Source organism: Zootoca vivipara, chromosome 3 (assembly GCF_965207765.1).
Source record: "Zootoca vivipara chromosome 3, rZooViv2.hap1.1, whole genome shotgun sequence".
Lineage (NCBI taxonomy): Eukaryota > Metazoa > Chordata > Lepidosauria > Squamata > Lacertidae > Zootoca > Zootoca vivipara.
Window position 1 is genome coordinate 10,544,569 of NC_142586.1, and position 10,693 is coordinate 10,555,261.

Here is a 10,693-nt window from a genome sequence, read left to right on the forward strand (position 1 = left end):
CTTTCCTTTTTCTTTTTTTCTATTCTTTTTCTCTCATGTCTTTCTTCTTCTCTTTATACTGTTCTTTTCCTTTTCCATTCTTTTCCTTTTCTTGATGTTTCGTAACTTTGATTTTCAATTGTTCAAAGTTAAGCAACGAAATATGTAAAAAGTCTATATGAATGTACTTGGATTGATTTGAAGATGCTTTGTACTGTTTTAATGAATTTTGGAATAAAAGACTAATAAAAATTTAAAAAATAAATAAAAATAAATAAAACATTGCTGATGAAGAATTGTCAAAACAGGGCCTTGTCCTGGGATTTTTTTTACTGGAATTTATTTTTATTTGCCTATCATACTGGAATTGATTCCTATTTGAAATCATCATTACATAAATAAAACCTTTTGAAGATTTACTTGAAATTCATCTTCCTCTTGGCTCGAGTTCTTGCAATTTACTATTTATTTCTGGACTTCACCAAGAACTCCAATTTCTACAGTGAAATAAGGATGAAGCTATGTTGGGGCGATGGTTGGCTTCGCGGTTTTTCCTGCATCGTGATTTTGGCCAGCGCCTGCTCTCGTGATTCGTTGCCTCTTACGGGAGGCAGGGGAGAACTGAGCTGGAAGAGTTAACAGGGGCTGCAGGAATAGAGAGACGTGTGGGCCGGCTTTATGGTTTCCCCAACATTGTGATTTTTGCATAACGCACACACACACACGTCATGATTCGTGATATATTGTCAGGTCAAAAATTATGAAACTGATATCACGATATGCACTTCAAACCAGTTTTGGATTATATGTTGATATATCGCCCAGCCCTAAACGTGAGCTTATTGCATTGCTATGACTCAGTCCCCACTCTAGAAGATAGTTTTGAATGCGTTCCTAAACAAGCCGTGACATCTTTGCCTACTGAGCAAAAGACAGAAAGCATGAATGTGGACAAAATCAAAATTCCTGTTGACCTGGCAGGACATTTGGGAAGAGTGGCATTTTCAGACATATTATCATGATGAGCTTACGCATTAAGAATACAGTCATATTGAACCTCGGTTTAAGTACACTTCGGTTTGAGTACTCCATGGACCCATCTGGAACGGATTAATCCACTTTCCATTACTTTCAGTGGGAAGTTCGCTTCAGGTTAAGTATGCTTCAGGTTAAGTACAGACTTCCGAAACCAATTGTGTACTTAAACCGAGGCACCACTGTATAGCCCTCTGAGGCTGTAATTCTATTCTATACATGCTTACCAGGGAGTAAATCCCATTAACATCCTTGGGGCTTACCGCTGAGTAGACATGCCTAGGCCTTGCGATGCAAAGCTCCTTAAATGAGGGGTGTTGGCGGAGGAGACCAGGATGTGGATAGTTCATTAATTCTGAAGCAGATGCTTTCAAAAATGTGAACGGCCAGCCCCCGTGTTCTACTCCCCCCCCCCGGAACTTTATAGCACACAGTGCCAGAGCTGGAAGTACAGGAAGGCAAGCCATCGAAAGAATGAAGGCGGCCAAGTTGAAGAAGGTCAGATTCATCATAAAATGATGGCATCATGAAATGCACTAAACAGTGCATCGCCTTGTCATGAAGAAGCAGAACCACTGTTATGATTAATAAGCATCTTGAGGTCATTCTTAGGATATGGTGTCAACAATGACATCTGATGTGTTGACTCCATAAACAGGAGAGGTATAATGGTGTGAGAAAAGGAGACTGGACAAAAAAAACCCTAGGAAGAAGAAGAAGAAGAAGAAGAAGAAGAAGAAGAAGAAGAAGAAGAAGAAGAAGAAGAAGAAGAAGAAGAAGAAGAAGAAGAAGAGGAGTTTGGATTTGATATCCCGCTTTATCACTACCCTAAGGAGTCTCAAAGCGGCCAACAATCTCCTTTCCCTTCCTCCCCCACAACAAACACTCTGTGAGGTGAGTGAGGCTGAGAGACTTCAGAGAAGTGTGACTAGCCCAAGGTCACCCAGCAGCTGCATGCGGAGGAGCGGAGACGCGAACCCGGTTCCCCAGATTACGAGTCTACTACTCTTAACCACTACACCACACTGGCTCCCTATATTAGTTATAATATAGACTTCTTCCTGTTTACTCACTTAGAACTTAGAAAGTATTTGCTTATGCCCAGACATAACCAGGCAATTCCTCTATTTTTCTTTGTCGTAAGATGTTTGGAGAACTTTGGGTGACAATCAACTAATAAGCTTAATACATTAAAAAACTAAAAATATATACTAGCCCTTTCAATGTTGCCCCATCAGGTGGAAGTTATTCCGTCTGCTGCCTTGACCACCATTCGGGTGAAGTAATCACTATAATTGCTTATCTGTCTGTAAAGATATCTATATTCTTACACTTTAAAATTATGATGCTTTTTTAATTTTTTTATTTGGTTCAGTTCTTCTATTTCTCCCATTCCAGCTCTTTTTATCTGCTGCATTGAAAGACTGTTTAAAGGGCCATTAGGCTGTAGTTATTTACAGACATATACCTGGCAGAAAGTGCCATTAAACTCAATGGAGCTTACATAGCAACCCAAAGCACAGGGATTTGCTGTGCTTATTACCTGCCAGTGATATGGCAGCATAAAAACCACTGCATCTCAAATGTTTTGTTAGCTTTTTCTGAATTCTTGGGATAAGGTGGGATATTAAAATTACTGCATAAATAAGTCCGGTCCTGACATTTCAAACTGCTTACTGTACATTGCTCTACAGCTGCTAAGGTCATATTTATTATTGCTAGGTTAAGAGGTGTCTACTATTAAGAATACGCAAAGTACAGAAAATGTTTAGCAATAATAATAATACACTAAAACTAAAACTTCCTCAACACTGGAATTAGGTTACAGTTGAATTAGGTTACAGGTAGGTAGCCATGTTGGTCTGATGTAGTAGAAACAAAAAATAAAAAAAAATTCCTTCCAGTAGCACCTCTTAGAGACCAACTAAGTTCGTCATAGGTATGACAACTGAGTGCTCACTGGAAGGACAGATCCTGAAGCTGAGGCTCCAATACTTTGGCCACCTCATGAGAAGAGAAAACTCCCTGGAAAAGACCCTGGTGTTGGGAAAGATGGAGGGCACAAGGAGAAGGGGACGACAGAGGACGAGATGGTTGGACAGTGTTCTCGAAGCCACCAACATGAGTCTGACCAAACTGCGGGAGGCAGTGGAAGACAGGAATGCCTGGCGTGCTCTGGTCCATGGGGTCATGAAGAACCAGACACGACTAAATGACTAAACAAACAACAACAACAACAACAACAACAACAACCAAGAGCATTGATGACACTGCTATTTCCTGGACACAGCTTTTAAAGAGTTTAGCAAGGATTGGACAAGAGGTCTCTTGCATCACAATGGCATCACAATGGCTCTGAGGTGCTTTTTGGCCCTGAGATCACAAACTCAATGGGGAATATGGTCTCCTCTCCAGCCTCTCAGTTGTGAGTGAGCTAAGCAGAGGGCAGGACTATATCACCACTATTTCAACAGGTTTCAGGGAGCAGAACAACAGGATGGCAAAACAGAATCTAACATGCTGGAATTTCTTCAAGTGCTTTGACAGAAATAAAAGGTATGTTCAGGATCAAACCAACTCTTCCTCTAAAGGGAGAAAGGCATCATAGCTGGAGGGATGTCTGCATGCAAATTACATTTAAAGGGCATGCCTTTCCCCAAGGAATCCTGGGAACAGCAGTTTACCTCTCACAGAGCTACAGTTCCCAGCACCCTTAACAAACTAAAAGTCCCAGGATTCGGAGGGGAGAGTTATGGGTTTTAAATATACTTTAAACATTAAGTTAATAAAATGGAATGGGAATAGGCAAGGGTCTCTAAGTTCATCTTAAACAGGGGCACAAAGACAAAATTTATAAAGACCAATAAATTACATATTTCCTCTCTGCAAGGCTGAAAGACTTTGGCAAGTCCTACATAACTATAAAAGATGCTGATGATGTCATACCACCAAATTTTGGCCTGAGATATTTGTTGTATCCCTGGGTGAGGTTCCCAAATCCAGGGAGTGATGTTCTTGTGACTCGGCTATCTGACGTGTCAGCTTTAGGACCCAAGGTGCACTTTCTGAAAACGAAAAGTAAGAAATGTTGAATGTGGCAGTGTGGCTACTCAGCCATCCGATATACAGCTGCAGCCTGGCTTGCCTCATCAGCTCCAATACTCGCAAACCAAACAGAATCTTCATACTGCATTTATACAGCATTTAAATACTAAACGCCTGCTTGTGAGAAGGTAGTCGGTGTCTAATTGTCACTGGATTAAAAGCAAGGGCTTGCCTACTCTCCCACATTCCTCAGATGAAAATGGGGACGTTTTTCACTCCCCGCCAACAGACCCCACTTGACAAAGATTTAATTATCAGCCAAGAATAATTTTACAGCGCAAAGCGGGGTGGGGGAACCAAAAGAAACACTAAATGCTTGAATATTTTGGATAGCAAGTATGAGATAATCTGCTAAGTATGAGCCAAAGGAAGAGCCCTTCCCTGTGTCTGATATAAACCACCAGCCACTTTCTGCCTCACCTCTAAAGGCTGAGAACATGGGAACAGAGCACAGAGGATTTTTTTTGCTATTAAAAAAAAGGCATGTGGAACTCTGAACTTTGTTTCTGTGGCTGCTCCAGATAATTGCTAAACAACAAATAAGTGGCTATTATCGTATAATCAACAGGTATTAGGTAAGGAAAGCTATAACTTTCACTGGAACAGAACTGCAGTGGTCAAATTACTGGCTAGTGTTGCTACAACTGGCAGAAAAACCATTAAGCGGTCTGCCAAGACCCACAGCAATTTTCAAGTGGTCCATGGTATGGAGGGGGGAAACCTCCATGCAATTGCATCTTAATTGCATAGCTCTTGCTGTTTGCTGAAGACAAGCCTCTTTATCCTGGCCTTTAACAGTTAAATTATTTTGTTTTATGAGACCCACCAGAAGGGGAGAGTCCGCAGCAAAGTCAGTACGCTTTCTGTTGGGTTCCATACGGGATTCCAGCTATGATTTCCACCCCAATTAGAGTTTTGGGGGAAATCTGAGATGGGGATAATGAATTGAAATGGCATTGGTTTGCTGCTGCATCTGGGCAAGACGTTATTGGAATAAGTTAATTGGGGAACATGTGGATGGAGTACAAATTAATACAATAATTTATTCGGGGTGGTTTTAGTTGGGAAGTGAAATTAATTGGCTTGCCTTCTGTGAAATATGCATTCTAGTAATTATTTTCTAAATTTTCATCTCTCTCTCTCTCTATATATATATGCATATGCAAATATGTATCTTTTTGGCTATTCAGCATATCCTCTTTTTAAAAAAGATTTGGACAGTTTAGAAAGCCTTTCTAAATTCCTGTCTCAGATTTTCACATCATGCAATAGCCCCAGAAAACTATCCGAATGCTTCTATACTAGAGAACCTTTTCATCCCCAGCCCCTAGCCCTAGAAACCAAGTCTTATTTTCTTGCATAAACAGATTAGCTGTGCGGCAGATATTCTTAAATATTTCAGCTTACCCTTCACACAAAAGAAAAAGGCAGACATGGATGGAGAAGTAGCAACTGCAACACATTTGTGAAGATTATTTTCACCACTGGCTAAGATGGCTCACTTGTCAATGATCTGCAAAGTAAAGCAGGTAAGTATTTCACCTATATAAACAGGTATGAATCCATCAGTATATTTTCATATCAGCATCACATGTGATCACTCACATATCTGTTTCAGCCCATTTCTGCACCAACCAGCAATTTTTTAAGCCCACACAAAAGTTCACATTTAAATGTGTATTTAAAAATGTATTTTAAATTCATCATCTTCTTTTAAAAAACAACAACAACAACAAATAACGAAGTGCCTAAAACTACATCAGGCCATTTAGGAGATGTGAAAGAGAGAAAGTAACCAAACTTTGGCCCACACATTAGCTCTGGAGGTGAAAATCTGGTCAAGTCAATAGGTGTTGGAATTCCAAAAGCTCAGATTCCTCAAGCAAACCTCTAGGTGCCCAACTTTGTCTCATAAAACAAACCACCCTAAAAAAATTAATAAACACACACACACACACACACAGTTTCAAAAACAAACAAACACCCTGTTTGCAACCATACATTAAGGTGTTGAGCATTGTAAGGAGACCCATCACAGAGCTACAATTCCCAACAAACTACAATTCCCAGGATTCTTTGGGGAAAGTCGTGACTATTAAAGTGATATAAGAGTGCTTTACATGTATGGAATGGATGCTGATGGCATCCATCTGCCTTGAGAGACAATGGAGTGCACCTCCAGGGGTGAAGAAGTCAAAACACTGTGCTAGCAGCTCCCTGGGGTGCAAGCCTGGGCAGTGTGTATGGAGGTCCTGGGCTGCCCAGATGACAAGCCCCCTCCCCCTCGACCTCATGGTCCAAAGGAAAGCAGAGCAATACATTTGGCACCAGCTTGGCTGTAAGAGTTGACAGGAAGGAGGTGTAAAAATAATGCCATCCACTCAGTCTCGATTTGTGTAGGGTTGATTCCTCAGCCCAGGGGTCAGCAAACTATTTCAGCAGGGGACCGGCCCACTGTCCCTTAGAACTTGTGGGGGGCCGGACTATATTTTTTTTGGGGGGGGAATGAACGAATTCCTATGCCCCACAAATAACCCAAAGATGCATTTTAAATAAACACACATGTAAAAACACCAGGCAGGCCCTACAAATAACCCAGAGATGCATTTTAAATAAAAGGACACATTCTACTCATGTAAAAACACGCTGATTCCCGGACCATCTGCGGGCCAGATTTAGAAGGCGATTGGGCCGGATCCAGCCCCTGGGACCTTAGTTTGCCTACCCATGCCTTAGCCTATTCTTCTCCTGAACGGATGTAACACCTGTCCAAACAGAGGAACATAATATGTCTCACTAAATAGGCTTATAGTACTTATTCAATACTTGGAAGCAAGTATTGGTGTTGCCATAACTGCATTGCTTCATTCTGATGGGTATGGTTGTTTGGAACAGAAGTGGGACTGTACATACTATATTTTGAAGTGCTTTGAATGACTTTTCTGGGAGTGGGCATGCCGCTGGCTTCAAAGACTGAAGTTACACAGGCCTGTGCTCACCAAAGCATGAACCAGCGGGGGTGGGGTGGGGGCAGTTAGCTTTCATCTAATGCCACCATTCTGTGCTGCCCACTGTATTATTGCTCACCAAAGCCAAACAATGGAACGGCTCTTGAGTTCCTTAGAAGCTCAAGACTTCTTCCATAAGACACACTTGCCTGAGAGACACCCCCTTGCCCTTGCAAAGTCATTGAGAGCATATTGAACGTGTTTTAAGTTCATGTCGGATGACACTGACATCAAGCAGGTTTGTTGTTCAGTAAAGACATGGGCTGAAGCTAAGCAGTGTCTGGGTGTATGATTGTCTGGCAATCCTATACAGTATATGCCAACTTGGGATTCATGATGGAAGAATCTGACATCAGATCTCCTTCTCCAACACTGGACACCCAATCTATCCTAAGGCCCTGGAACTCCATTCTAGGGGCCATTGGATTGCAGTCTAAGGCTGCTTCCAGATTGCTGTTATTTCGTGGGTGGGAATCAACTGCATACTGGCAAATTCAGGGTGTGCATTTGAAGGGGTAGCTGACAACCTGGACCCATGCCAGTATAGATTCAGGTCCCACCTCTGGAACAGAAACTGCTGTGCCCATTCCAGTGGACAATCTCCACCAAGGTGTGACCCTCCAGACAGGACCGTCTTAAGACCATCCAGCGCCCTGGCGCTAAGGTCCCTCCAGCGCCCCCCTCCAGAGCCCCTCCAAGGACCCGGGAATGCCAAGCGGACCGCGGCAGCAGCGGGAGGCCACCTCCAAGGACTCCGCGCTGCGCCTCCTTCTCGTTTCCCCAGCGCTGGGTTCCCTTCAGTCAAGCTTCACCACCAGCGCACGCACCGCGGGACCAGCAAGAGCTGCTTGGGCGCTGTGTGCGCGCTGGTGGCGAAGCTCGACTGAGCGGAACCCAGCGCTGGGGAAACGAGAAGGAGGCGCAGCGCGGAGTCCTCGGAGAAGGAGAGAGACGCAGCGCAGCCTCTCAGCTAGTGGAGCGCAGTCCTGGCCAGATCGCCGGAAGCCTGCCCTCACTTAGCGCCCTTCCAGCGCCCTCCAGCGCCCGGCGCCGTGGTTCTCAACACCACTAGCCTCTATGGCTAGGACGGGCCTGCCTCCAGATTCTTTAGGAGCTCTCAATCAGTTGCATTTGGAACCAAGAGTCGTGGTATCCTTCTGAGCCAGCCAGAGGTGGCGGCTAGAAGCATGGTGTTACATTGGCTTCGTTCCCAACTCGGTGGAGAGACTGAATAAGATTTCTTCTCCACCCCGTGGAACTTGTTCTGCAGGATTCTATAAAGCTGAGGTGAATCCCCTGCTCTACCTGAAAGACCACCTGATTTTAGGCTGTATTTTTCTATTCTTATATATTGCTTTTATATTGTACGTGGTGAATTTTGGGGAAAATATCAAGCGCTTTCTTTAAAGAAAATAAAATGTTTCGCCTTGAGAAATCACTGGGAGCAGTTGTGCAAAGAAAAAAGAAAGACACCACTGCGTTTCATTGTCATCAATACACCTGTGTGGAGACGTCCTGTGAAATAAGTCTGCTGGACATCATTTTACTGACGGATCATTAACGGAGATGACCTCACTGCTTTCAGTTCTGGTCAAGTCTTTAAAAATTACACCTTAACCCAGGGGTCAGCAACCTTTTTCAGCCGTGGGCCAGTCCACCGCCCCTCAGACCATGTGGTGGCCCAGACTATATATTGAAGGGGGGGGATTGAACGAATTCCTAGGCCCCACAAATAACCCAGAGATGCATTTTAAATAAAAGCACACATTCTACTCATATAAAAACACCAGGCAGGCCCCACAAATAACCCAGAGATGCATTTTAAATAAAAGGACACATTCTACTCATGTAAAAAAACAACCGCTGATTCCTGGACCGTCCACGGGCCAGATTGAGAAGGCGATTGAGCCGCATCTGGCCCCCGGGCCTTAGTTTGCCTACTCCTGCCTTAACCATGAGTCAATGCCAACTGAACTCTAGTCATCTCTCTCTCGTGTGCCCTCTACCTCACACCCTCTGCAAATCAGGGGATCTGTGGCAGTGAAAAATTATGCACAGACGGGAGAACCATCGTGAAAAATACCAGCCTATCCATCTCTAGCCATGATGAATCTGTAGTAATAAAAATGCGATCTCATCTTGAATCAAGGCATAGATGACCAAGATTCCTCATTTGGCCAGCATTAGACACCAGGAACAGAATCAGAGCTCAGTGCCAAAACATCTGAAGACAGACAACGTTAACCCAGTCACCTTACCTCCATTGCCACATTGGGTTTTCCTGCCCTGTGTCTCTTCCATGATCCCGGCTGCACCCTTCCCATTCAGCTAACAACAATAAGGAACTACTACGGCACACTTTAGTAAAAATTTAATTCAGAACATTGTGCCCATGGAAAGCCCTTCAAGAAATGGGCATTAAGCTGCCTTCCATGGTATAACTTGCTCTCTGCGCCAACCCCACCCCCTGCAAAAAAGGTATGCCTCTATTAAACTACCAAAGAAAATATAAGGAGGAGGAGGAAAGAGGATTGTCAGCCTTTACTTACATTTAGTATATAATTCGTCACAAAATGACCAGTGCTGGCTCCTGGTTTTGTTGGCACGAAACCAAAGTGGCAGACGCTAACAGTTAAAGCCTGTGCGTGCAAATAAGTGACAGTTAAAAGCTGTATAAGTCGACCCACTTGTCCAGGTGTTACATAAGCCGAGTTCCCTCAATGAAAGTCTGAGAGACTCACCGTCGGGAGTCAACGTTCATTCAGCTGCAACTAATTCAGTCAATGCTGCCTGAGATCAATCATGCCGTGCGTCTCTTCTGGTGCTGTGATTTTTTCACTCAGTCAAGTAAACGTGTTTTCTCAGCTGACCTCCGCAGGTAGAAATTCCCTCTCCTCCCAAGGGACACAAACTGCAGGTAAATAATCCTGTGGGCTTTCCCAGAACTTTACCTGTAACATGATTTGCATGGCCCTTCCCCCCTCAGCCGTTGTCCCAACCCAACCCATGCCATCATTTATATGTTCCAGCATTTTCAGTGAGACCATTTTTCCCCAGTTAGATCATCACAAACTGTACCTTACTGCATGCTCACAGATTTAAGTTCCATTCCGGGGCATGGAAATGGCCCTTCTCTCTCTCATTCTCTCATACACACACATACTCTCTCTCTCTCTCTCTCTCTCTCTCTCTCTCACACACACACACACACACACACACACACAATATATATATAAAAACTGGTAGAGATGTAATGAAATATGTGGCTGATTAATCAAAACAACATGGTTCCCACCAGGATGCAGGCCCCAGAGAATAAGGGACTTAAGTGAAAAAAGATATAAATGCAGTCTTTTGTCCCAAATAAATATTTATGTCTTCTCATTAATGATTTTTAATTCTTTCTTTCTTTTTCTGTGCATTCATCCTCACTTGATTTCAACAAGCTGAATTTTATTGTTTCGTAACCTGGATGCCAGACCATAAGTGCAACCAATTAATCAATTAATCAGTTAATAAGTTGCCTCTCAAAATAATTTACTTAATTTTATAAACACTTTAAAAAT

General features: G+C 43.2%; 1 protein-coding gene across 6 annotated transcripts in view; it reads right to left on the reverse strand.

The window, feature by feature from the left end:
• GABRP (gamma-aminobutyric acid type A receptor subunit pi) overlaps positions 1-10,048 on the reverse strand; it is a 28,204-nt gene extending 18,156 nt beyond the window's left edge. For 2 of the 6 annotated variants that reach the window (XM_060272396.2, XM_060272398.2), the window contains exons 1-3: positions 9,677-10,048; positions 5,527-5,632; positions 3,961-4,079 (exon numbers count right to left, since the gene is read on the reverse strand). In XM_060272396.2, the coding sequence (XP_060128379.2) occupies positions 3,961-4,079; positions 5,527-5,582 (175 nt within the window). In that variant the 5' untranslated portion in view covers positions 5,583-5,632; positions 9,677-10,048. The remainder of the gene's footprint in view (positions 1-3,960; positions 4,080-5,526; positions 5,633-9,676) is intronic. The other 4 variants (XM_060272397.2, XM_088665555.1, XM_088665554.1 and 1 more) reach the window with 4 other exon arrangements.
• Between the last annotated feature and the right edge of the window lie 645 nt (positions 10,049-10,693).